The sequence below is a fragment of the Rana temporaria genome, chromosome 2, assembly GCF_905171775.1.
Source record: "Rana temporaria chromosome 2, aRanTem1.1, whole genome shotgun sequence".
In the NCBI taxonomy this organism is placed as follows: domain Eukaryota; kingdom Metazoa; phylum Chordata; class Amphibia; order Anura; family Ranidae; genus Rana; species Rana temporaria.
In genome coordinates this window covers 533,898,445-533,924,709 of record NC_053490.1, presented here as the reverse complement: position 1 = coordinate 533,924,709, position 26,265 = coordinate 533,898,445, and the positions used below count along the sequence as shown (strand labels likewise).

At 52.2% G+C, this 26,265-nt stretch overlaps 2 protein-coding genes across 4 annotated transcripts in view; one reads left to right on the top strand and one right to left on the bottom strand.

The window, feature by feature from the left end:
• Nucleotides 1-221: 221 nt before the first annotated feature.
• Nucleotides 222-10,496, bottom strand: LOC120928075 (cystatin-B-like). Its single transcript, XM_040339164.1, has 3 exons — nucleotides 10,267-10,496; nucleotides 4,790-4,891; nucleotides 222-621 (listed from the first exon to the last, which is right to left on the bottom strand). The coding sequence occupies exons 1-3, from the start codon at nucleotides 10,336-10,338 to the stop codon at nucleotides 490-492; spliced, it is 306 nt and encodes a 101-aa protein (XP_040195098.1). The 5' UTR covers nucleotides 10,339-10,496; the 3' UTR covers nucleotides 222-489.
• A 95-nt stretch (nucleotides 10,497-10,591) lies between these two features.
• SPICE1 (spindle and centriole associated protein 1) overlaps nucleotides 10,592-26,265 on the top strand; it is an 89,461-nt gene continuing 73,787 nt past the window's right edge. The window contains exon 1 of one of the 3 annotated variants that reach the window (XM_040339162.1): nucleotides 10,592-10,880. In XM_040339162.1, coding sequence (XP_040195096.1) covers nucleotides 10,635-10,880 — 246 coding nt within the window. In that variant the 5' untranslated portion in view covers nucleotides 10,592-10,634. The remainder of the gene's footprint in view (nucleotides 10,881-26,265) is intronic. The other 2 variants (XM_040339161.1, XM_040339163.1) reach the window with 2 other exon arrangements.

Below are 26,265 nucleotides of genomic sequence, written 5' to 3'. Positions count from 1 at the left end.
GTAGAGCATGCCCACCCAAGGTACTGTGCCCGCCGGAGGTACTGCGTGCGCCCCCCTCATCGGCCAGATGCTCTCATCATGGGACCTGGGCTCTGTTGTCCTTCCCACCATGGCAGGTGGAATGGAGAGAGGTCTGGTCACGGATCTTCCATCTGAGGAATGGATACGGAAGCGATGGGCACCGACTACCAGGGCGGGCATGTTGAAGACAGAGTCACACATTAAAGAAAAGCAAAGTTTATTAAATCTGCATGTAAACAAAAAGGCACGTAACAAAAAGTACAAAATATATTCTCTAGGTGAAGCAGCCTGACATCCCAGAATGCACTGCGACAACTGAACTCATAGGAGCGCTAGGACTGGACTTGTTATGGAATTTGAGAGATTTTGTTTAATAGAAAATGAGAGGAAAGTCTATTAGATGAGAGTGGCGAGAAGCACGGCTGCATGGAGGAGGCACCGCATGTGGATGGCGAGGACGGACGCCGCTCAGTTTATATAAGCGATCTCCTCTTCCTTGGTCTTCCCCAGCTGGGTGGTGGACAGGGTGACCTTGTCCTGTGCGTGCGGGAACGCCTTGTGTATACGAAGGTGGCAGTACTCGTCCCCATCGATCTGGACCTACAAAGAGAAGACATATTACTTTTAGAAGATTCCCTGACATAGATCACCCTGGGAGGGGGGGGAGGGGACATGTACACATTCACTGTTATATAGAGTCACCAATAGCAGTTCCAAGTAGCATTGTGCTAGTTAAAGTGGTAGTAAACTCTGTACTACCACTTTCACTTACAGGTAAGCCTATAATAAGGCTTAGGTTCCATGCACACTGAAGCTGATCAAAGCTATAAAAAAAAAACGCCAGTAGCTTTGCAGGGAGCCTTTCAACATTTAGCGTTTTTTCAATAGCTTTAATCAGCGTTTGAGTGTAGTTTTTTTACTTTTCTTCAATGGATAAAAAAAAATAAACTCAAAAACCGCTGGTGCCAGCGTTTAAGCGTTTTTGGGAGTCTGTTTTGCAGCGTTTTTCCCCGCCGAAAAACGACACTTTGAACGCAAATTTCGGGCGTTCAGAAAAAAAGCCAATGAACTCCAAAGCTCATTAACACTAAAAAACACCCAGGTGTGCATGGGCACATAGGCCAAGAGACGGTTCACACTGCAGCGGCACGACTTCGGGGGCGAAACTGCAAGTCGTCCTGAGGACGACTTCAGAGGAGATTTGCAAAACGACTTCTGTGTAGAAGTCAATGCAGGTCTCCCCGAGCCGCCCCCGAAGTCTTACAGGAACCTTTTTCTAAGTCGGAGCAACTTGCGCTGCTCCTATTAGAACGGTTCCATTGCATTGAATGGGACGCGACACGTCAGGCGCCTGTCGTGTCGCCCCAGTGTGAACCGGCTCTAACAGAGTTCAGTTTATGGGCTTTAAAAAAAAAAAAAGCGCCAATAAACTGCAGTTTATCAGCTTCAGTGTGCATGGAGCCTAACCTTTAGGTATAAAGAATATCTCCTAAACCTGTACGGTTTAGAAGATATTCCCCTTGCAATGCGCCTCTGACTGCAGCGGCGCATGCGCAGCGGGGATCTTCGGCTAAAGGAGCCGGCAGCCGCCAGACAGAAGTCTCCTGACGTCATGGCCGCTCCAGCCAATCACAGCGCTGGAGCGGCGATCTTTAAAGCGGCTTTACTACCGCTTTAAAGATCTTCTCTCCCTGGGACGTCCTCGACTTTGTGCGGGGATATCTGAATGATGGTGCAGCTACAGGCATCATTCAGATATTGCCGTCTTCAGCCGCCGATTCTCTGCCCCACAAGGCTGCATTCACACCTGAACGCGGTATATTTTACCGCGATTTGCCGCGACAAAACGTGGCATTTTGTCCCGACAAAACGTGGCATTTAAGCCCAACATACACAGGAGGGGTGATTAACATTGTCGGCTATGCCGAAAGCCGCCTGAAAAAAAGGGTCCGGGACACGTTTTGAGCTTCAGGCGTACAGCGTTTCGGCGTGGAGATGTGAACCATCTCCATAGCAGACAATGTTAAATCACCCCTCCAGCGTATTGCAGGCTGCAATAGCGTCGCGCTACAGGCGACAAAATGCCTAGATGTGAATGGAGCCTAAGAACGCTCAAAGCAGCGGTTCCGCCGATTGATCATTCTTATAGGCAGCGGGAGGGGACGTTCCCCCCCCCCCCCCCCCCCCCCCTCCGGTGCTTCTCCGGGCTCTCCCGTGCCATCAGGGGCCCGGAGAGCGAATCGGCCGTCGCTCGCTGCAGAACCATAGAGATGACTGGTGACCAGATGGTCACAGTCATCTCTATGACCGTCGGAGGACCGGGCGCCACGTTATGACGTCACGCCCGGTACCCGGAAGCAAACCAAGCCGCAATCACGGCTGTCGGCATCTGATCAGTGATTTTTTTTTCACCGATTTCATGCTTGTAAGCCTGGAGGAGAGATGTGGAGTCTTATTGACCCCTCCCCCCACATCTCTCCATAAAGAGGACCTGTCACACCGATTCCTATTACAAGGGATGTTTACATTCCTTGCAATAGTAATAAAAGTGATCAAAAAAAAAAAAAAATAGTAAAAAAATAATATTTTCAAAAACGCCCCTGTCCCTGTTATCTCACGCGCAGTAGTGAACACGCATGCAGGTCCCGCCCACATATGTAAACGCTGTTCAAACCCCACATGTGAGGTATTGGCACGTGCGTTAGAGCGTGTGCAACAATTCTAGCACTAGACCTCCTCTGCAACTCGAAAATGGTAACCTGTAAAAAAAATTTAAGCGTCACCTATGGAGATTTTTAAGTACCGAAGTTTGGCGCCATTCCATGAGTGTGCGCAATTTTAAAGAGTGACATGTTAGGTATCCATTTACTCAGCGTAACATCTTTCACATTATACAAAAAAATTGGGCTAACTTTACTGTTTTGTGTGTATATATATATATATATATATAATGTTTGGGGATTCTGATTAATTTTCTAGCAAAAAAAAATTGTGATTTTTACATGAAGGAGAGAAGTGCCAAAATTGTGCAAAGTGGTTAAAAGGCGGCTACAACTCGAGTAGAAAAGACTGTCACCTGCCAGCATGCTGCAGAAAAGGACCCTTGCTTTGCGCTTCAGAATACTAGAACACAGTGGCGGTGCGTTCATAGAGGGTGCAGGAGCGCCACCCCCCGTCTCCTGCACCCGTCACTCACCAATAGATAGATTTATGCATTGCATGAATCCAACTATTGTCGCCGCTGCCGCCCACTATTTAGGTGTCCGGCCCCCTGTCAGGCATCTGAATTACAGTGGCGGGGGTGTTTTTGGAAGTGGCCGATTAGAGCCGCCGACTCCAATAGGCTTCCCGATTAGAGCCACAGGCTCCAATAGGCTTCCCGATTGGTAAACAGCAGGCACACTGCTTTGCATTCGCCATTTATAGCGTTTGTGTTAGGGATTCTAACACTGACCCGCCTCTCAGCCAATCAGGTGCACAGGGTCTGGTTACCTGTCACCTCATTGGCTGAAGCGACAGGCACTGTGATTGGATGCCTAGGTGTCCAATCATAGTAGAAGAAGACAGGAGAAGACATCGAAGACTCGGAGGGAGCGTGGAGGACAGCGCTGACCAGAGACAGGAAAGTGCTGGGGGGGGGCACAGCGAGGCTGCGTTCGAGGGGGCACAGCGAGGCCGCGCTCGATGGGGCACAGCGAGGCCGCGCTCGATGGGGCACAGCGAGGCCGCGCTCGATGGGGCACAGCGAGGCCGCGCTCGATTTTATTTCTTTTTTTTTAGTTGTTTGCACCCCTTAAAATTTTGAGCACAAGCCGCCACTGCTACAACAGTGCATCGCCACAAACAAACATAGGTCAGATATTAACATGTATTACCGTATTTATCGTCGTATACCGCGCACTTTTTTGCCATGAAAAATCAGGGCAAAATCGTGGGTGCGCGATATACGCCGATACCCGCGCCGAGTTTGAATACTGCGCCGGCATATACCGAGCGCAGTACACTCGTGTATAGTCGGGCAGTCTCAGCTCCTCTAGCGCTCACGTCCTGACGTACAGGACGTCAGCGCGAGAGTAGCCGAGCCTGCCCGACTATACTGCGCTCAGTATATGCCGGCGCAGTATTCAAACTCGGCGCGGGAAAGACGCTGCACACGACGAAGAGGACACCCGAAGCCGCAGACGGACACCGGACCCGACGAGGCCGCCGTGCAAGACACCAAAACTGTAAGTACAAAAATCTTTTTTTCCCCACAGGAATTTCAGGGGCAAATTTAGGGGTGCGCACTATACCCCAATAAATACGGTACTTTTATGTGGCTCTTGGGGCACCATTTTCATCTACTGATACCAAACAAAGAAGCACAATCCCTCCCAATGACACCAACCAGTGGCGGAACTACCAGGGTCGCAACAGTCGCACTTGCGTCCGGGCCCTGGCATTCCGCCACTGTGAAGGTGGCAGCGGGGGGGTTTCTAGTCGCACAGCTCTGAGCAGAGCGCGTCTCTCATACAGCTCAGAGCCGTGTTCTATGGAATACTGCCTCCCGTGTCCTCTTGCATGGAATGAGAGAGAGGAGACAGTGCTCATGAATGCCGCCCAATAGGTGGGATTGATGAGCTCTGGTGGGCACCGATAGGTGGGATGGGATTTAACTTTTAAGCAACAAATGTCAGAAGTAGGCTTAGGCATGAAAGGGTTAATCTGCAGCACGCGGCGATACTGCCATAGCCTACATGGCCTCAGTCACAGACGGGACCGGACTTACCTTCACAAAATAGTTTGTTCCATTGACCGTTTGGGTTTTGTATGAGACGGCAACGAATGTGCCGAATGTACGTCCGTTCTTCTGTTCCACCTCCGCCTTCACCTGGGAGGAAATAAGATTCAAAAGTTACTCGGGAGATCGTGACTCCTATCGACAGCCGTCATTTATTTGTTTATCGACAGCCGTCATTTATTTGTTTATTGACAGCCGTCATTTATTTGTTTATTGACAGCAATACCAAAGTATGAGACGCCATTGTACCGCAGAGCATTTAGTAAACTAACCGCTTCAGCCCCCGGAAGATTTCATCCCCTTCCTGACCAGAGCACATTTTACAATTCGGCACTGCGACGCTTTAACCGCTTAAGACCCGGACCTTTAGGCGGGTAAAGGACCCGGACAGTTTTTGCGATTCGGCACTGCGTCGCTTTAGCAGACAAGTGCGCGGTCGTGTGACGCGGCTCCCAAACAAAATTGGCGTCCTTTTTTCCCCCACAAATAGAGCTTTCTTTTCGTGGTATTTGATCACCTCTGCGGTTTTAATTTTTTGCGCTATAAACAAAAATAGAGCGACAATTTTGAAAAAAATTCAATATTTTTTACTATAATAAATATCCCCAAAAATATATAAAAACATTTTTTTTTCTCAGTTTAGGCCGATACGTATTCTTCTACATATTTTTGGTAAAAAAAAAACGCAATAAGTGTTTATCGATTGGTTTGCGCAAAATGTATAGTGTTTACAAAATAGGGGATAGTTTTATTGCATTTTTATTTTTTATACTACTAATGGCGGTGATCAGCGATTTTTCTCGTGACTGCGACATTATGGCGAACACTTTCAACACATTTTTGTGACCATTGTCATTTTCACAGCAAAAAGTTCTATAAAAATGCATTGTTTACTGTGAAAATGGAAATTGCAGTTTGGGGTTTAACCACCAGGGGGCGCTGAAGGGGTTAAGTGTGACCTCATCTGTGTTTCTAACTGTAGGGTTGTGTGGCTGTAGGTGTGACATCATTGATTGTGTCCCCCTATATCAGGGAACACACGGTCGATGACGGAGCCACAGTAAAGAACGGAGAAGGTGTGTTTACACACAGCTGTCCCCGTTCTTCAGCTCCAGGGACGGATCGCGGGACTCCAGCAGTGATCGGGTCCGCGGCTGCGGAAACCCAGTCGCGCGCGACCCACGGCTGGGCACTTAAAGAGGACGTACAGGTACGTGCTTGTGCCCAGCCGTGCTATTCTGCCAACGTATATGTGCAGTAAGGCGGTCCTTAAGTGGTTAAAAAGTCACAGCATGAAATCATCAGCCCCTGATATTTACGGCAGTTGTGTTAAAAAAAAAAAAAAGTTTTAGTCAATAAATTTACTGGCAGTTGGCAAATTTGGCCGTCATCCAGCAAGAATAAAGCCAGATTCTAGGGCCTAGGCTCTTTTATTAAAGGTCTCACTGGAGGAAAAAATAAAATCCTCCCCTCTGGTGTCACATTTGGCACCTTCCGGGCATAGATACCCGAGCCACCCACGGGCATCTACGCCACCTCCGGTGCCTTCTCTGTTCCCCCCCCCCCCCGCTGTCTTCTGGGAGACACAGGTCCCAGAAAACATCAGGGACCAGTGGGATCCCGCATGCGCAGTAGGGAACCAGGAAGTGAAGGCGCGAGGTAGGGGGGTTGTCCCGATACCACTTTTTTAGGACCGAGTACAAGGAGATACTTTTTTCATGTACTCGCCGATACCGATACTTTTTTTACTGCCATGTGACAGTTTGACTGAGGGGCACTGATAGGTGGTACTGACTGATGGGCACTTATAGGTGGCACCTATGGGCACTGACCGGTGGCTGGCACTGAAATGCAGCATTAAATGACATAAGGAAATGCCATGCTGCAGCACCCATCTTGTTACACCCTGCACTTGGCATCAGTAAGTATTAGCAGACATTAGAGGTCGACCGATATGGGTTTTTCTCGGGCCGATGCCGATAATTAGAAATCTGGGAGGCCGATATATGATGCCGATTTTTGCGGCCGATGTTTTTATTTTGGAGGCACTGGCTCGCGGCACTGGATGGCACCAATTGGCACTGGAAGATGACACTAGCAGAAGGCACTTATTGGCACTGGCAGGGTGCACTGGATGGCACCGATTGGCAGGTGGCACCGGCAGGGTGCACTGGATGGCACTGAAAGATGGTACTAGCAGATGGCACCGATTGGCAGGTGGCACTTGACACTGGCAGGTGGCACTAATTGGCATTGGCACTGATAGGTAGCACTGGTATTGGGACTGTCAGATAGCACTGGATAGCAAGTGGCACTGGTGCAAAAAAAAAAAAAAAGTGTCACCCCCCCTCAGTACAGACCCCCTCTCCCTCCAGTATAGACACCCCCCCTGCCCCCCCTAAGTACAGACACCAGAGAGCAGTGTGTGTCCCACGAGCGCAGGTCCCTCTGTGGGTGTAAACCGAGAGGAGAGCCGTCACGCTGGGTATACCAAGAAGGCCGCCGCTTCGGAGCTAGGCCGAAGCCGCCGCCTTTCCTGATGCTGTGACCGCGGCGGCAATCCGCGGATTGCCACCGCATCAGGAAAGGCCGCAGCTTCGGCCTAGCTCCGGAGCCGTGGCACCGCTAGCGGCCATGTAAAATATCAGCCTAATATGGATAAAAAAAAAAAAAAAAAAAAAAAAAAAAAAGGCCGATTTCTCCAAAACGGCCAAATATCGGCCGATATATCGGCCGACCTCTGACATCTTGTTACACCCAGCCCAAACTACATGGGTTAGGTGTAACAAGATGTCAGCTGCTAGCTTACGGCGGCCAAGTGCAGGGTGCGCCAAGATGACAGGCGACCGCTCCGCCCACTGAGGCTGCCCGTCCACTCCGCCCGAGCCACCTACTGACGCCGCCCACTCTCTCTGCCCAGAGTCCGCTCACCGCCGACCAAGTATCGGGAGCATTTGTGAGAGTAGAAGTACGCGCACAAATGCTTGGTTTCGATACTAGTATCGGGACAACCCTAGCGCAAGGCTTCACTAACCGATTCCCTTACCGAAGATGGCAGCGCCTCCACCCGAGGGACAGATGGGCTTCAGGTGCCGACATCGCGGGCGCCCTGGACAGGCAAGTGTCCTTATTTAAAAAAGTCAGCAGACGCAGAATTTGTAGCTGCCGACTTAAAAAAAATAATAATTTGGCAGAACTCCGCTTTAACGTACAATGCTCAAATCCAGAGCTGATTATTTCAGATCTAAAGTTAATGTCAGAAGAGTTGTGGAAAATGTTTGTGAAAACAATCGGAGATATTTGTACCAGCAGAGCGGCCTCCAGAGAGATATTTATGGGTGGAGTTCTGCCTAATGCACTCCTCCTATCACCAATCAGAGGAGCCGGAGGGTGAAAAGGGAACTCGCTGCACACGGGACGCTGCGGTTGGTTGCTCATCGCAGACAATGCCAGGTGTTTGGTGTCACATGACCAAGTCACATGATGAGAGCGCCTCTCCCAAATCACATTGTGATGAGTCACCGGCTGAGATCACCGCAGAGCCAATTCCTGGGGGGAGGGGAGATTCTCCATAATAAGGGAGAGATTTATACATAGCAAACACTTTACAGTGAAGCACCCGCCACGAGCACCCTACTACTACCACCTCCACCACCCCACTACCTTCCTTCCCCACCACCCCACTACTACCTCCACGACTGAGCACCCCACTACTACCTCCACCACCCCCACTACTACCTTATCCACCGAGCGCCCCACTACTACCTCCACCACCGAGCACCCCACAACCTGCATGAGCACCCCCACTACTACCTCCACCACCACCGAGCACCCCCACTACTACCTCCACCGAGCACCCCCACTACTACCTCCACCACCGAGCGCCCCACTACTACCTCCACCACCGAGCACCCCACTACTACCTCCACCACCCCCACTACTACCTCCACCACCCCCACTACTACCTCCACCACCACCCCACTACTACCTCCACCACCACCCCACTACTACCTCCACCACCGAGCACCCCCCCCCCCCCACTACTACCTCCACCACAGAGCACCCCACTACTACCTCCACCACCGAGCACCCCCACTACTACCTCCACCACCGAGCACCCCCCCCCCCCCCCACTACCTCCACCACCGAGCACCCCCCCCCCCCCCCCACTACTACCTCCACCACCCAGCGCCCCACTACTACCTCCACCCCCGAGCACCCCCCCCCCCCCACTACTACCTCCACCACCGAGCACCCCCCCCCCCCACTACTACCTCCACCACCGAGCACCCCCCCCCACTACTACCTCCACCACCGAGCACCCCCCCCCACTACTACCTCCACCACCGAGCACCCCCCCCCCACTACCTCCACCACCGAGCACCCCCCCCCCCCACTACCTCCACCACCGAGCGCCCCACTACTACCTCCACCACCGAGCACCCCCCCCCCCCACTACTACCTCCACCACCGAGCACCCCACTACTACCTCCACCACCGAGCACCCCCCCCCCCACTACTACCTCCACCACCGAGCACCCCACTACTACCTCCACCACCGAGCACCCCCCCTACTACCTCCACCACCGAGCCCCCCCCCCCCCCCCACTACCTCCACCACCGAGCACCCCCCCCCCACTACTACCTCCACCCCCGAGCCCCCCCCCCCCCACTACTACCTCCACCACCGAGCACCCCACTACTACCTCCACCACCGAGCACCCCACTACTACCTCCACCACCCAGCGCCCCACTACTACCTCCACCACCGAGCGCCCCACTGCTACCTCCACGAGCACCCCCACTACGTGCACCCCCACTACTACCTCCACCACCGAGCACCCCACTACTACCTCCACCACCGAGCGCCCCACTACTACCTCCACCACTACCTCCACCACCGAGCGCCCCACTACTACCTCCACCACCGAGCACCCCACTACTACCTGCACGAGCACCCCCACTACTACTACCTCCACCACCCCCACTACTACCTCCACCACCGAGCACCCCACTACTACCTCCACCACCGAGCACCCCCCCCCCCCCACTACTACCTCCACCACCGAGCACCCCCCCACTACTACCTCCACCACCGAGCACCCCCACTACTACCTCCACCACCGAGCACCCCCACTACTACCTCCACCACCGAGCACCCCCACTACTACCTCCACCACCGAGCACCCCCACTACTACTACTACCACCACCACCGAGCACCCCACTACTACCTCCACCACCGAGCGCCCCACTACTACCACCGAGCACCCCACTACTACCTCCACCAAGCACCCCCACTACTACCTCCACCACCGAGCACCCCACTACTACCTCCACCAAGCACCCCCACTACTACCTCCACCACCGAGCACCCCACTACTACCTCCACCACCACCCATAGATACATTGTTTCCTCTCCCAGTCCCCCCCCCATAGATACATTGTATCCTCTCCCCGCCCTCACCTGGTCGCACAGCTCCTGCACGGTGGCATCGGCCGGTTTGGTGTCGCCCACTCCTCCGCACTTCAGTGGCATGTTGCTGGTTTGGTGTCACCTGATCTCTGCCTGTCACCGTCTATATAACACCGGGATGTACCATCTGTACCGGGACGGGGGGGACTCTGTATTCTGTGTACAGAGATGTGTCAGCATTACAGATCACCAGCAGATTATCTCCCCTGTCTGTGTGGTACGATCCTCCTCACTGGTCATGTGACAGGAGGAGGTCCCCTGTCTGTGTGGTACGATCCTCCTCACTGGTCATGTGACAGGAGGGGGGAGGGAGATGTAATCAGAATCATGTGATAGAATGAGGATCAGGATGACACCATATGGGACGTGTGCTTGTAGGAGGTTCGGTCGCTCCCGCAGAGGGGGAGGAGATTCCGATGGGGTGTCACGTGGGTTCGGAGGCGGGGCTCCCGAATACAGCGGCTGACAGTTGCTGGGCAGTTGTTATGGTAACAGGCGGAAGTGACGTCATTCCAGGACCTCCGGCGCGGATTGGAGGCTGGAGCGGCGGTAATGTTCAATCCCCGGACTGTGTGAGAGGAGAGGAGAGAGCGGAGGAGAGGACGGTGAGGAAGGGGGGAGTACCGGGGATCCTCCTGAGGTGTATGGGGGTGGTTCTGGGGGTGTCACTGGACCGTCTCTGGGGTGTGGGGGATCCTTTCAGGGATCCTGGAGATGCCACTGGGTGTTGCTGTTATTGGTTGGCATTGTGGGTGTCATTGGTTGGAAGGGCTCTCTAATTAGCATTAGGAGTGTCACTGGTTGGGGCTGTCACTGGTTGGTGTTGGGGGGTGGTGGGTATTACTGTTTGGGGGTGTCACTGGTTGGTGTTGGGGGGGGATTACTGGTTGGGGTGTCACTGGTTGGTGTTGGGGGGGGTTATACTGGTTGGGGGTGTCACTGGTTGGTGTTGGGGGGGGGTATTACTGGTTGGGGGTGTCACTGGTTGGTGTTGGGGGGGGGTATTACTGGTTGGGGGTGTCACTGGTTGGTGTTGGGGGGGGGGGGGGGGGGGTATTACTGGTTGGGGGTGTCACTGGTTGGTGTTGGGGGGGGGGGGGTATTACTGGTTGGGGGTGTCACTGGTTGGTGTTGGGGGGGTATTACTGGTTGGGGTTGTCACTGGTTGGTGTTGGGGGGGGGGGGGTATTACTGGTTGGGGGTGTCACTGGTTGGTGTTGGGGGGGGTATTACTGGTTGGGGGTGTCACTGGTTGGTGTTGTCACTGGTTGGTGTTGGGGGGGGTATTACTGGTTGGGGGTGTCACTGGTTGGTGTTGTCACTGGTTGGTGTTGGGGGGGGTATTACTGGTTGGGGTTGTCACTGGTTGGTGTTGGGGGGGGGGGTATTACTGGTTGGGGGTGTCACTGGTTGGTGTTGGGGGGGGGGGGGGTATTACTGGTTGAAGGTGTCACTGGTTGGTGTTGGGGGGGGCGGGGTATTACTGGTTGGGGGTGTCACTGGTTGGTGTTGGGGGTGTCACTGGTTGGTGTTGGGGGGGGTATTACTGGTTGGGGGTGTCACTGGTTGGTGTTGGGGGGGGGGGGTATTACTGGTTGGGGGTGTCACTGGTTGGTGTTGGGGGGGGGTATTACTGGTTGGGGGTGTCACTGGTTGGTGTTGGGGGGGGTATTACTGTTTGGGGGTGTCACTGGTTGGCATTGTGAGTGTCACTGGTTGTAAGGGTCACTAGTTGGTGTTGGAAGGGATCGCTGGTTAGTGTTGGAGATGTCACTGGTTGGCATTGGGGGGTTTTGCTGGTTGCCATTGAGTCTCATTTGTTGTGGGCAGTGGTGTAGCGTGGGTTGTCAGCGCCCGGGGCATGGCAAATAATTTGCGCCCCCTAACCTGTGGACTTTTAGGCTCCATTCACACCTAGGCGTATTTACGCCCGATACGCTGGAGGGGAGAAATACCATTGCCCTCTATAAAGATGGTTCACATCTCCACGCCTGAAGCTCAAAACAAGTCCCGGACCCTTTTTTTCAGGCGGCTTCGGCGTTCGGCATAGGAGATGTGGACCTGGGGGTTAAAATCGCGGCGTTTTGTCACCGCAAATCGCGGTACAAAATGCCGCAATTTGTGGGACAAAACGCTGCGATTAGATGCGAATGCAGCCTTAGTGCTCCCTGAGTCCTGTCCCCTCCCTTCCTACAATAGTATTGACCAGCCTGATTCCTATACTGACCACTACACTGACCTACCCGATTCCTATACTGACCTACCTGATTCCTATACTGACCACTACACTAACCTACCCGATTCCTATACTGACCACTACACTGACCTGACCTGTTTGGAAGGGATCGCTGGTTAGTGTTGGAGATGTCACTGGTTGGCATTGGGGGGGTTTTGCTGGTTGCCATTGAGTCTCATTTGTTTGTGGGCAGTGGCGTAGCGTGGGTTGTCAGTGCCCGGGGCAAGGGAAATAATTTGCGCCCCCCTAACCTGCGTACTTTTAGTGCTCCCTGAGTCCTGTCCCTTCCTACACTAGTATTGACCAGCCTGATTCCTACACTGACCACTACACTACACTGACCTACCCGATTCCTACACTGACCACTACACTAACCTACCTGATTCCTATACTGACCACTACACTACCTGATTCCCACACTGACCACTATACTACACTGACCTACCTGATTCCCACATGACCACTACACTGACCTACCCGATTCCCACACTGACCACTACACTGACCACTATACTACACTACACTGACCACTATACTACACTGACTACTGTTCTGACCACTACACTGACCAGGGCCGGTGCAAGGATTTTTGCCACCCTAGGCGAAACCTAATTTTGACACCCCAATTGGCTCCGCCCCTGACTATACGGTGTAGGGTGAAGATTTTTGTGGTGCCTTTCAATGACACCCCCCCTGCCTTGTAGTGGAGGTGTGCTATGCGCGGTGTAGTGGAGGTGTGCTATGCGCGGTGTAGTGGAGGTGTGCTATGCGCGGTGTAGTGGAGGTGTGCTATGCGCGGTGTAGTGGAGGTGTGCTGCGCTGTGTAGTGGAGGTGTGCTGCGCTGCGTAGTGGAGGTGTGCTGCGCGGCGTAGTGGAGGTGTGCTGCGCGGCGTAGTGGAGGTGTGCTGCGCTGCGTAGTGGAGGTGTGCTGCGCTGCGTAGTGGAGGTGTGCTGCGCTGCGTAGTGGAGGTGTGCTGCGCTGCGTAGTGGAGGTGTGCTGCGCTGCGTAGTGGAGGTGTGCTGCGCGGCGTAGTGGAGGTGTGCTGCGCGGCGTAGTGGAGGTGTGCTGCGCGGCGTAGTGGAGGTGTGCTGGAGGTGTGCTGCGCTGTGTGGTGGAGGTGTGCTGCGCGGCGTATTGGAGGTGTGCTGCGCGGCGTAGTGGAGGTGTGCAGTGTAGTGGAGGTGTGCTGCGCGGCGTAGTGGAGGTGTGCTGCGCGGCGTAGTGGAGGTGTGCTGTGCGGCGTAGTGGAGGTGTGCTGCGCGGCGTAGTGGAGGTGTGCTGTGCGGCGTAGTGGAGGTGTGCTGTGCGGCGTAGTGGAGGTGTGCTGTGCGGCGTAGTGGAGGTGTGCTGCGCGGCGTAGTGGAGGTGTGCTGCGCGGCGTAGTGGAGGTGTGCTGCGCGGCGTAGTGGAGGTGTGCTGCGCGGCGTAGTGGAGGTGTGCTGCGCGGGGGTAGTGGAGGCGTGCTGCGCGGGGGTAGTGGAGGCGTGCTGCGCGGGGGTAGTGGAGGCGTGCTGCGCGGGGGTAGTGGAGGCGTGCTGCGCGGGGGTAGTGGAGGCGTGCTGCGCGGGGGTAGTGGAGGTGTGCTGGGATTGGATGGCATAGCTGTATGACAGGTGGGGGGAGTGGGCTGGAGAAGAGAGAGGAATGGAGAGGAGAGGGGGAGGAGCCTGGAGGAGAGGGGGAGGGAAGAGAGGAAAGACTTCTATATACACATGAATGGGACAAGACAGGAGGAAATGGGTGGAGCTGGGATTGTCACATCCATGGGGGGGGGGGGACATGGAATGAGTGGGAGATGACATTAACAGGAACTGGGACTGTCAAATGAGATGAGGGGTCCATGGATGGGAGCTGAGAGGGGTCCATAAATAGGGGTACAGCACAGGGACAGGAGAGAACGTGGGTGGAGTCACGGACACTTACTGTGTGTTCTATGACCAATGAGATCGGATCCGCAGGAATATTCGTTTTTTATTATTCTTAATTTAATTTCTCTAGTCGTCTTCCAGGACAGCCTCTTGAGACCTTGGGCTCCTCCCTCTGGGACAGGAAACACGTACACCCTTTTCTTTAAAGGGCAGTCCTCCAGGTCTCCTCCTCAGTTATTTGTGTTTCCTGCCAGAAGGGAAGGAGCACGTCATGGACTAAGAACTGCTGGACTTCTCTCTCTGCCTTGGTACCCCTCTGTTCCTAGTCGGAAGAGGAGGTCACCAAGTTTCTACTGCTGTCCTTAAAACGCTCGGGGAGAGCGGGAACCCTTATGACTGGCATCCTCCCCCCTATCCCCAGTACCTGGACCTCGGTCGCGTTGGTATTTCCAGCAGGGTACTACAGCAATGGCGGCGGCGGCGAGTGACGCTGGCTTAGCCATGCCGCTCTGCACTTCACTTCCTCCTTCCGGAGCGGCGCTGAGGGGCGGGGCGGATGCGTTCCACGGGCGGAAGTGCGTCGGAGAAACGAGTCATCAAGGGGCGCCGCCGGATATGGTCCCGTCCGTCAACAGGCGCAGCAGAGGAACGAAGGCTTCCGGAGCGGTGTGTTACACGTGCAGCCGGGCTGTTCAGGAACACCGGGACTAATGGAGGAAGCGAGGGCTACAGACTCCGGGTCCACCGGCTCCGGCATCTCCCAGGTAAGGGGGCGAGGCCGTTCTGCCTTACTCTGGGGGGTTAGGTCTGAATCCAGACCACTTTGCTTCTCCCTCCCTGGGTGGGGAACCTGTTGGTGGAGGGGCTCCCCGCACTTATTTTTCTGAATCACAGGGGTGTGTGGTCAGGGGGTTATTCTGACGGATGTGCTCTGGCTGTGTGTTTATTTTCAGGTCAAAGGTCAGGACAAGACAACGGTCCAAGCCCCAAAAAGAAAGTGCGCTGTGTGTGGGGAGAAATTAGGCTCTAGCTGGAAAAAGCCTCTATGTGCTGAGTGCATCGCCAGTTTAGTTAAGGACGACTCCACTGCTGAGTGTCATAAGGTTTTGGCATCCGTCAGGGATGAATTAGCATCTACCTTTAGTTCCTTTAGGGGAATGATGGATAGGGTGCAAATGCCGTCCCCCATTTACAAGGCCTCTAGTGCACCATCCTTGGCAGCCACACCCGGAGTGTTTGAGCAAGAGGAAGAGGAGGCAGGCGGGTCCACACGATCCCAAGCCTCTTCCCAGATGGACTCAGCATCCGGCTCAGAGGTAGAGGAAGATTCCTCCAGGGGGACAAGATATAAGTTATCTCTGGAAGACGTAGGAGATTTGCTTAATGCTATCTACGAAACCTTAGAGATCCGAGAGGAACCTGTCCAGTTATCAAAGCACGACCAGTTATACCAAGGGTGCGGTGCTCAAAAAACCAAGGTCTTCCCTGTTCACAAGTCGCTGGTAGAAGCTATCTTGCTGGAGTGGGAGCAGCCAGAAAAAAGGCCTTTTTTTGCGGGGAATTTAAAAAGGAGATTTCCTTTTGAGGATAACGCATCACAGCCCTGGAACAAGGTCCCGAAACTTGATGCACCCTTGGCCAAGGTTTCCAAAAAAACCGACCTGGCTTTTGATGACCTAGGATGTCTTAAGGATCCCATGGACAAGAGGGGTGAAATCCTACTCAAGAGAGCATGGGATGCCTCCACTATTGCACTAAAGCCTGCTCTAGCGGCTACGTGCGTGGCTAGAAATCTAGAATGCTGGCTCAATCAGCTTCAGGCTCACATTACAGCCGGTACTTCTAGGCAACAGATTTTAAAATCATTTCCGTTGCTTATGAAGGCAGTAGGCTTTCTAGCTGATGCTTCTTCAGAATCGGTGAAGCTGGCAGCTAGATCGGCGGCGTTAGTTAAAGCGGGGGTTCACCCTTAGAGGGCACTTTTCCCCCTTAGATTCCTGCTCGTTAATACTAGGGGAATCGGCTATTTATTTAAAAATAGGTGCAGTACTTACCCGTTTACGAGACGCATCCTCTCCGTCGCTTCCGGGTATGGGCTTCGGGAATGGGCGTTCCTTCTTGATTGACAGGTTTCCGAGAGGCTTCCGACGGTCGCATCCATCGCGTCACGATTTTCCGAAAGAAGCCGAACGTCGGTGCGCAGGCGCAGTATAGAGCCGCACCGACGTTCGGCTTCTTTCGGCTACGAGTGACGCGATGGATGCGACCGTCGGAAGCCTCTCGGAAGACTGTCAATCAAGAAGGAACGCCCGCTCCCGAAGACCATACCCGGAAGCGACGGAAGAAGATGCAGCTCGAAAACGGGTAAGTACTGCACCTATTTTAATACAAATAGCCGATTCCCCTAGACCGAACGAGCAGGAATCTAGGGGAAGAAAAAAAAAAATTTTAGAAATGGGTGAACTCCCGCTTTAACGCGGCCAGAAGGTCAGTCTGGCTAAAGACGTGGACAGGGGACGCAGCGTCTAAGCTGAAACTCTGCGGCTTACCGTTTTCAGGGGACCATTTGTTTGGCCCTGGCCTCCAAGAAGCGTTGGAGAGGACGCAGGATAAGAAAAAAGCCTTTCCAGAGAGAAAGAAAAAAGATGGGAATAGACGTTTTTTTCGAGGGTTCAAGCAGAACCAAAAAGATAACGATACCCGTCCTAAAAAACACTGGGCAGGCCAGAAGGGACGAGGTAGAGGAGGAATCTTGTTTAACCCTCCTCAGGCTACCCCCAAACCCCAGTGACGCACAGGTCCCTGTGGGTGGAAGGTTGGGGGAGTTCCTCCTGCAATGGACAGAGTCTACAGTCAGCCCGTTTTGTTTTAGACGTCATAAAAAACGGCTACAGACTAGAATTCCTTTCTCCCCCCCCTCCGTTATTTTTGGTCACCCAACTCCCAAGAGATCTGGAGAAAGCAGAGGCCTTAGGCCTCCTTGTAGGAGACTTATTAGACCAGAGAGTCTTAGTGGAGGTTCCCCAAACGGAAAAGGGTCAGGGGGTGTATTCACACGTATTCGTGGTGAAAAAGCCCTTGGGGGAAATACAGACTGATATTAAACTTGCGTCCCCTGAACAGGTTTGTCAGGTACAAGCGCTTCAGAATGGAGTCGATATTTTCAGTGACCAATCTTATCTTTCCAAATTGCTTTATGGCCACGGTGGATCTCAGAGATGCATACTTGCATATCCCGATTCGCCCGGAAAGTCAAAAATTCCTGAGGTTGGCGGTGAAGATGGGGTCGACCATCAAGCATTTCCAGTTCAGGGCCCTCCCCTTCGGACTTTCGTCCTCCCCAAGAATTTTCACCAAAGTGCTAGCAGAGGCCTTGACGCCCCTGAGAACCCAGAACATCACAGTGATTCCATACCTGGACGACCTCTTATTCTTAGCCCCGTCAGGTCCTCAACTAGAGAGCGACCTGAAGGTAGCCCTGTCCTTCCTGAGCTCCTTAGGGTGGCTGGTCAACAAGGACAAATCACAACTGGTACCTTCCCAAGAAGTCATGTATTTGGGATACAGAATTTCCTCTGTGGAGAGGAAGACTTTTCTTCCACTGGAGAAGTTCCTCAAGTTGGAGCAGGCGATTGCACAACTTCAAACAAATTTGGAGGCCAGCATCAGGGAGGTGATGAGAGTGTTGGGACTTATGTCAGCCTGTTTCCCGGCGGTGCCCTGGGCCAGATTCCACCTACGCCCCTTACAGGGGCTTGTGCTCAAGCATTGGAATGACAGGAGGGAAGGATTAGACCTTCCAATACCTATTCCAAATAGCATCAAGAGAGATCTGTGGTGGTGGCGGTCCAGAAGGAACCTAGAAGGAGGGCTTTCATGGGATCCCCCAGCAGCCCTGGTGCTGACCACCGACGCCAGCAGGAAGGGTTGGGGAGCCCACTTGGAAGAGGTTTGGACCCAGGGACAATGGTCTTCTTCAGAAGTCCTACGGTCTTCAAACCAGAAGGAGCTGTTGGCCGTCCTAAGGGCCATACAGATCTTCGAGGGCCACCTAGTAGGACAGCACCTGCAGGTAAGAACAGACAATGCGGCCACGGTAGCCTACCTAAACAAACAAGGGGGCACAAGAAGTCCAGCCCTTCAGGCCACGGGACGCAAATTCTAAGCTGGGCAGAGAAGAATCTGATATGCCTTTCGGCAGTCCACTTGAAGGGGTCTCTGAACACCCTGGCCGATTTTCTCAGCAGACAACCAGTAAATCAAGACGAGTGGTCTCTGAACAAAGAAGTATTCAATCAAATAGTGTCTCTCTGGGGATTACCAGAAGTGGACCTATTCGCGGCAGAAGGGAACAAGAAGGTTCCAGTGTTCTTCTCTATCCACCATCAGGACAGGTCGAGGGGAATAGATGCCTTCGCCCATCCCTGGCATTTCAGCCTAGCCTATGCCTTCCCCCCAGTGAGGTTAATCCCCAGGGTGATTCAGAAGTTTATCAGGGAATCTACGGACTTGATTTTGGTCACACCTTTTTGGCCCAAGCGTCCTTGGTTCACCAGCCTGAAAAGGCTGGCCCTATATCCACCATGGACACTTCCGGAAAGAGAGGACCTACTATCCATAAGTCCAGTTCTTCATCCTCGATAAAGAGCATGAAATTAACTGTTTGGTTTCTGAGGAGCAACTTTTAAAAGCCTGTGGCTTTTCAGATAGGGTGGTTAAAACCCTGCTGGAATGTCGCAAGCCAGTGACAAGGGCTATCTACTCCAAGATCTGGAAAAAAATAAATTCCTGGAGGATGGAGCAGGGGTTTTCCCAGACTAACATCCCAGCAGTACTGGATTTTCTGCAAGCAGGGGTGGAACTGGGCTTATCCATAAGCACCCTCAAAGTACAGACTGCGGCCTTAAGTATTTTTTTGGAGACTCCTCTTCAGCAAGATCGCTTTGTTAAAAAAAAAAAAATTCAAAAGCCTAGCAAGATCCAAGCCCGTTAAGGTTAGAGCCTGCCCCACTTGGGATCTTTCGTTGGTACTGAAAGCTCTTACCAACAAACCTTTTGAGCCGCTGGAGGAATCTTCACTGAAGCATGTGACATTAAAGACAGCATTTCTAGTCGCTATAACCTCAGCTAGGAGAGTTAGTGACCTCCAGGCCCTCTCTATTAGAGAGCCCTTTCTAAGGGTTTTAGATCAGTGGTCATCAACCCTGTCCTGCAGGGCCCACTAACAGGCCAGGTTTTATGTATTACCTTGGGGAGATGCAGTCCAGAATACTGCAATCACTGAGGAGCAAATGATATCACCTGTGATTTATTTCAGTTATCTTGCAAACCTGGCCTGTTAGTGGGCCCTGCAGGACAAGGTTGATGACCACTGTTTTAGATGACAGAGTCATTCTTAGGACGGATCCTAATTTTTTGCCAAAAGTGGCATCTACCTTCCACAGAACTCAGGATATTATCCTGCCAACTCTGTGTTCCTCTTCAGATGATGATGAGGGGGAATTGTTATCCTTATTGGATGTAAAAAGAAATATTTTATTTTATTTTATTTTATTTAGAGGTCACTAAGAAGTTTAGGCAGTGCTGGGACAAGGCCATTTGGTGCCCAGGGCGAAGATGGCAAACTGCGCCCCCCCCCCCCCGTTTTTAAGAAAGAATCAATGATGGCTCAAAATAACACAAACACAGTCTGTAACCATCAATTGTTGCCAGTTTGCCCCATCAATTGCCGCCAGTGTGCTGCCAGTATGCCCATTAAACGCAGCCACTGTGCTATCAAACGCAGCCACTGTGCCATCAAACACAGCCACTCAGTGTGTTGGAACAGTGGCTGCGTGTGATGGGCACAGTGGCTGCATGTGATGGGCACAGTGGCTGAGTGTATTGGCACTGTGGCTGCGTGTGTTGGAACAGTGGCTGTGTGTGATGGGCACAGTGGCTGCGTGTGATTGGCACAGTGGCAACAATTGATGGCACAGTGGCTGCGTGTGTTGGTACAGTGGCTGCGTGTGTTGGTACAGTGGCTGCGTGTGTTGGTACAGTGGCTGCGTGTGATTGGCACAGTGGCTGCGTGTGATGGTACAGTGGCTGTGTGTGATGGGCACAGTGGCTGCGTGTGATGGGCACAGTGGCTGCGTGTGATGGGCACAGTGGCTGAGTGTATTGGCACAGTGGCTGCGTGTGTTGGAACAGTGGCTGTGTGTGATGGGCACAGTGGCTGCGTGTGATTGGCACAGTGGCAACAATTGTTGGTACAGTGGCTGTGTGTGATGGGCACAGTGGCTGCGTGTGATGGGCACAGTGGCTGCGTGTGATGGGCACAGTGGCTGCGTGTGATGGGCACAGTGGCTGCGTGTGATGGTACAGTGGCTGTGTGTGATGGGCACAGTGGCTGCGTGTGATGGGCACAGTGGCGACAATTGATGGCACAGTGGCTGCGTGTGTTGGTACAGTGGCTGCGTGTGTTGGTACAGTGGCTGCGTGTGTTGGTACAGTGGCTGCGTGTGTTGGTACAGTGGCTGCGTTTGGTGGCATAGTGAGGCTGCAATTGATTTTTTTTTTTTTTGCTAGTCAGAGAGAGAAGGCATGGCTCAAAATAACACAAAGTGCTGATCACCTCAGTCAGCTTACCCCCCCCCCCCCCCAATACAGCCATTTAATTACTTGCTTTAACAGGTTCTGTTCTGCTTACTTTTTAGTAGTCAGTAGTCTTCTTTGCAGTACTGACTGTAGCGTAGCACACTGCTGCTAGGTTCCTAGGCACGCTCGGGCTCCTCGTGACTAGTCCTTGCCAGCCAGCTCAGCAGACACAGCTCCCTGCGCAGTGCTGCTCCGAGTCCTCCCTCTCTCAGCCCGCCTCCGGCCGTGACGTCACGCGGCTCTCGGCGCTGGAATGGACCAACTGACTCCATAGGGGGAGTTAGTAAACAAAGAGGAAAGGGAGCCAGGAGGTGAGGAGCGCACTCGGCAGCCGCTGCCCGCGCTTACTACTAGTACTAGACAGTGACATACAAGTGTACTGGTCTGGCGGGCGGCGGTCGTGGCTGCCTGTTTGTCAGAACTGCGCCCCCCTCCTATACGGAATGGTAGCGCCCAGGGCACTCGCCCCGCCCGCCCCTGCCTTGTACCGGCCCTGAGTTTAGGCTTGGTGATTCCCTTTTTGTTAACTTTTCTGGTACCCGTAAAGGTTACGGGACATCTAAATCTTCCATAGCCAGATGGCTGAGGATGTTAATTATTGAGGCTTATCAGGTAGGGGGTAAGGAACCACCCACAGTCAAAGCCCATTCTACCCGGGCAGTTGCAGTTTCCTGGGCTGAGAGAGCCGGAGCTTCCCCGGAAGAGATCTGTAAGGCGGCAGCCTGGACATCTTATTCAACCTTTGCAAGACACTATCGGTTGGACCTTATGTCAGACAAAGATCAGGCCTTCGGACGAAAGGTCCTACAGACAGTGGTCCCACCCTAAAAAAGAGTACGTTTCTTGCTTGTCATCTCAAGAGGCTGTCCTGGAAGACGACTAGAGAAAAACCGGAGTTAGGCTTACCGGTAACTCTGTTTCTAGGAGTCTTCCAGGACAGCCGGAGTTTTTCCCACCCGGTGTCAATTTAGGAACTGGTAGTGTGATAATGATCTAACGATGTGTAGATTGTGTCTTTCAGGGTCTTCTGTTATTTCTCGGGCAAACTGAGGAGGAGACCTGGAGGACTGCCCTTTAAAGCGGGAGTTCACCCATTTATTTATTTTTTTATCTTTTCCCCTTAGATGGATGCTCGTTTTGTCTAGGGGAATCGGCTAGTTGTTTTAAAATATAAGCCGTACTTACCGTTTTCGAGATGCATCTTCTCCGTCGCTTCCGGGATATGGGTCTTCGGGAGCGGGCGTTCCTTCTTGATTGACAGTCTTCCGAGAGGCTTCCGACGGTCGCATCCATCGCGTCACTATTAGCCGAAAGAAGCCGAACGTCGGTGCGGCTCTATACTGCGCCTGCGCACCGACGTTCGGCTTCTTTCGGAAAATCGTGACGCGATGGATGCGACCGTCGGAAGCCTCTCGGAAGACTGTCAATCAACATAGGAACGCCCAGTCCCGCAGCCCATACCCGGAAGCGACGGAGAAGATGCATCTCTTAAACAGTAAGTACGGCTCATATTTTAAAACATCTAGCCGATTCCCCTAGACAAAACGAGCATCCATCTAAGGGGAAAAAGTCATATATACGGGTGAACCTCCGCTTTAAAGAAAAGGGTGTACGTGTTTCCTGTCCCAGAGGGAGGAGCCCAAGGTCTCAAGAGGCTGTCCTGGAAGACTCCTAGAAACAGAGTTACCGGTAAGCCTAACTCCGTTTTTTTTATTCCGGACGTTTTTTGGCTCTGCGTAACTTCTGCATACTTTCAGCTATTAAGACCATTCAACTTTTAAATTGTTCAGCTCTTTCAGCTAATGATTGGACTTTTTCAACTTTTTTTCTACAATTTATACTTTTTAAAATATTTAAGCTTTTTAACGTTTTTTTTTTTTTTTAACATTGAAGTCAATGAGAGCATGCTTCAAATCCTTAAAATCTTCCACTCCCCAAAAGTTTCAGCTCCTTCATACTTTCACCTACAGACAAACTTTACGATGTTCACAAAATATTCAGCTATCCGGCTATATCTTTTCAGTTTGATATCTTTTACAGTTTTTGTGAAAAAGCTGTTTAAGTTTAGTGATCATTTTAGGAACTTTTAGCGATTTTAAACAGAGGCCCGGATTCAGGTATGACTTGCGCGGGCGCAATCGCGATATGCGCCGCGCAAGTACTGATTTGCGCCCAGGCAAATATGCGGATGACCCAGAAAACAAGCTAAGCCTGAAATTAGGCATTTTTCCACGGACGCGGTTTCTCTGCCCCGGCGCATGTAATGTGCATTTTTGCGCAGGGTGCAACTTGCGCTCTCATTGTTTTCCCTCAGCAAATATGCAAATGAGGAACTAACGCTGATTCAAAAACCTGCACGGGTGAGGCGCAGTTTGCACACCAAGCGCGCAAGCTGTTTGGCCAGGGCAAAATTGCTCCTCATAAAAGCAGGGGCAACTTGGCAACAGACGTCCACAGGTCAGCTGGAGAGCAACTACAGCAGCACCGTTACGGACGAGCTGAGCAAGCAGAGCACCCACACTTTCTGGACCTCACATCTGTGTGCCAACATGCCAGGGGCAGCTATGGTTCTAGCAATACTAGTGAGTGAACCGACTCGTAGGAGGGCACAGGAGAGGATATACCGAGTGCGCAGGAACATCTTTGCCATGGGGGATTCGGAGGTGTATCGCATGTTTAGATTCAGCCCTGAAGTCATCCTGGAATTAGCCACAATCCTGCATGATGACATCACCAGCCAGACACATCGTGGACATGCAGTGGAGCCACTGGTCAAGGTACTGGCAACACTCCATTTCCTGGCCACTGGCTCTTTTCAGCGCACAGGTGGAATGGTGGCTGGGATGTCACAATCCTCCATGAGCAGATGTGTGCACCAGGTTACCGTATTTGCCGGTGTATAAGGCGACTGGGCGTATAAGACAACCCCCTAATTTTACAGTTTTTTAAGATTTTTTGCCTGTACTCACCGTATAAGATGACCCCCCTTCCGAGGCTTCCGACGCTTCATTTTTCTTCCTTCTAGAGTCATATTCTTCTTCATTCTTGCTGGAGCCAATCACGGCGAGCAATGTATTCTATTAATGAATACAAAGCCTGCTTGGATTGGCAGAGGCTGTAACATCATCAGCCCACGCCTCCCTGACTCTCAAAGCCAATCCGAGCAGGCTACTGTATGTAGCCTGCTCGGATTGGCAGAGGTTGTTACTCCAATCCGAGCAAGCTCTGTATTAATTTGAATACATCCCTCACCGGGATTGGCTAAGCGGTATATACTGTATGTAGCCGAAGCTACATACAGTATTACCGCACATCCAGCAGACATCCGAGCAGCTGACCTGGCGTATAAGACGACCCCTGCTTTTTGGCCATTTTTTTAACCAGTTCCCGACCCCCGCATGTAAATGTACGTCCACAATATGGCACGTACAGGCACATGGGCGTACATGTACGTCCTTGCCTTCTAGCGGGTGGGGGGTCCGATCGGGACCCCCCCCGCTACATGCGGCGGTCGGGTTCGCTCGGGGAGCGATCCGGGACGACGGCGCGGCTATTTGTTTATAGCCGCTCCGTCGCGATCGCTCCCCGGAGCTGAAGAACGGGGAGAGCCGTGTGTAAACACGGCTTCCCCGTGCTTCACTGTGGCGGCTGCATCGATCGAGTGATCCGTTATATAGGGAGACTCGATCGATGACGTCAGTCCTACAGCCACACCCCCCTACAGTTGTAAACACACACTAGATGCACCCTAACTCCTACAGCGCCCCCTGTGGTTAACTCCCAAACTGCAACTGTCATTTTCACAATAAAGAATGCAATTTAAATGCATTTTTTGCTGTGAAAATGACAATGGTCCCAAAAATGTGTCAAAATTGTCTGAAGTGTCCGCCATAATGTCGCAGTCACGAAAAAAAACGCTGATCGCCGCCATTAGTAGTAAAAAAAAAAAATAATTAATAAAAATGCAATAAAACTATCCCCTATTTTGTAAACGCTATAAATTTTGCGCAAACCAATCGATAAACGCTTATTGCGATTTTTTTTTTTACTAAAAATAGGTTGAAGAATACGTATCGGCCTAAACTGAGGGAAAAACATGTTTTTATATATGTTTTTGGGGGATATTTATTATAACAAAAAGTAAAAAATATTGCATTTTTTTTCAAAATTGTCGCTTTATTTTTGTTTATAGCGCAAAAAATAAAAACCGCAGAGGTGATCAAAAACCACCAAAAGAAAGCTCTATTTGTGGGGGAAAAAAGGACGCCAATTTTGTTTGGGGGCCACGTCGCATGACCGCGCAATTGTCTGTTAAAGAGATGCAGTCCCGAACTGTAAAAACACCTTGGGTCTTTAGGCAGCATTTTGGTCCGGGGCTTAAGTGGTTAAAGTGTAAAAGGTAGTCTTATACGCCAGCAAATACAGTATTCTTGCAATCCTGAGACACATGGCGAATAAATTCATCAAACCCTCCCAGGAGATCAGATTGCAAGATTCCCATGCACCGTGGGGGCCATTGATTGTACCCATGTGTCACTACAGCCCCCCCCCCCCCATGAGACCGAGCACATATACTGTAATCGGAAGCATTGGCATTCCATCAATGTCCAGGTCATAGTGGATGCCCATGGCCTCATATGGCACGTCCGTGCCAAACACCCCGGGTCCTGTCATGACAGCTTTATATTCCGTCAGAGCCCCAACAGAATTTGAACAGAACATGTATGGGGACAGCTGGCTGGTTGGTGAGTGACATGGGTGTCAGGTATGACTGTCCCCCCCCCCCCCCATGATGCAGACATCACGAGGGGCACATGCATGACTAACATCCTCCTGTCTTTTCCCTTCCAGGTGACTCTGCATATGCACTGGGACCTCATCTAATGACCCCATTCAGGAACCCCCAAACCCCAGGAGAGGAAAGGTATAACGAAGCACACGCACGTACCCGTGCAGTGGTGGAACGCACATTTGGCATCCTGAAGTCACGTTTCAGATGCCTGGATAAGTCTGGGGGTACCCTGTTGTATTCCTCAAACTTTGTGTGCCAGATCATCGGGGCATGTTGCATTCTGCACAACTTTGCAGAGAGAAAGGGCCTGGAGATTGACATATGTGATGACCTGACCCCCCAACCACACAATCCCCCCCCCAAGAAACTCTACCCGGTCTACTGAGGGAAGAGCAGTCAGGAGTGGTCTAGTGGAACGTATCTTTGCACGTTAAACACACATTAATCATGTCA

Excerpts from the sequence above, each read along its gene's own strand:
- LOC120928075 (XM_040339164.1), bottom strand. The coding sequence starts at position 10,338 with ATGCCACTGAAGTGCGGAGGAGTGGGCGACACCAAACCGGCCGATGCC. Across the intron at positions 4,892-10,266 it reads TGCAGGAGCTGTGCGACCAG|GTGAAGGCGGAGGTGGAACA; the intron begins GTGAGGGCGGGG and ends ATTTCCTCCCAG. Across the intron at positions 622-4,789 it reads GAACAAACTATTTTGTGAAG|GTCCAGATCGATGGGGACGA; the intron begins GTAAGTCCGGTC and ends TTCTCTTTGTAG.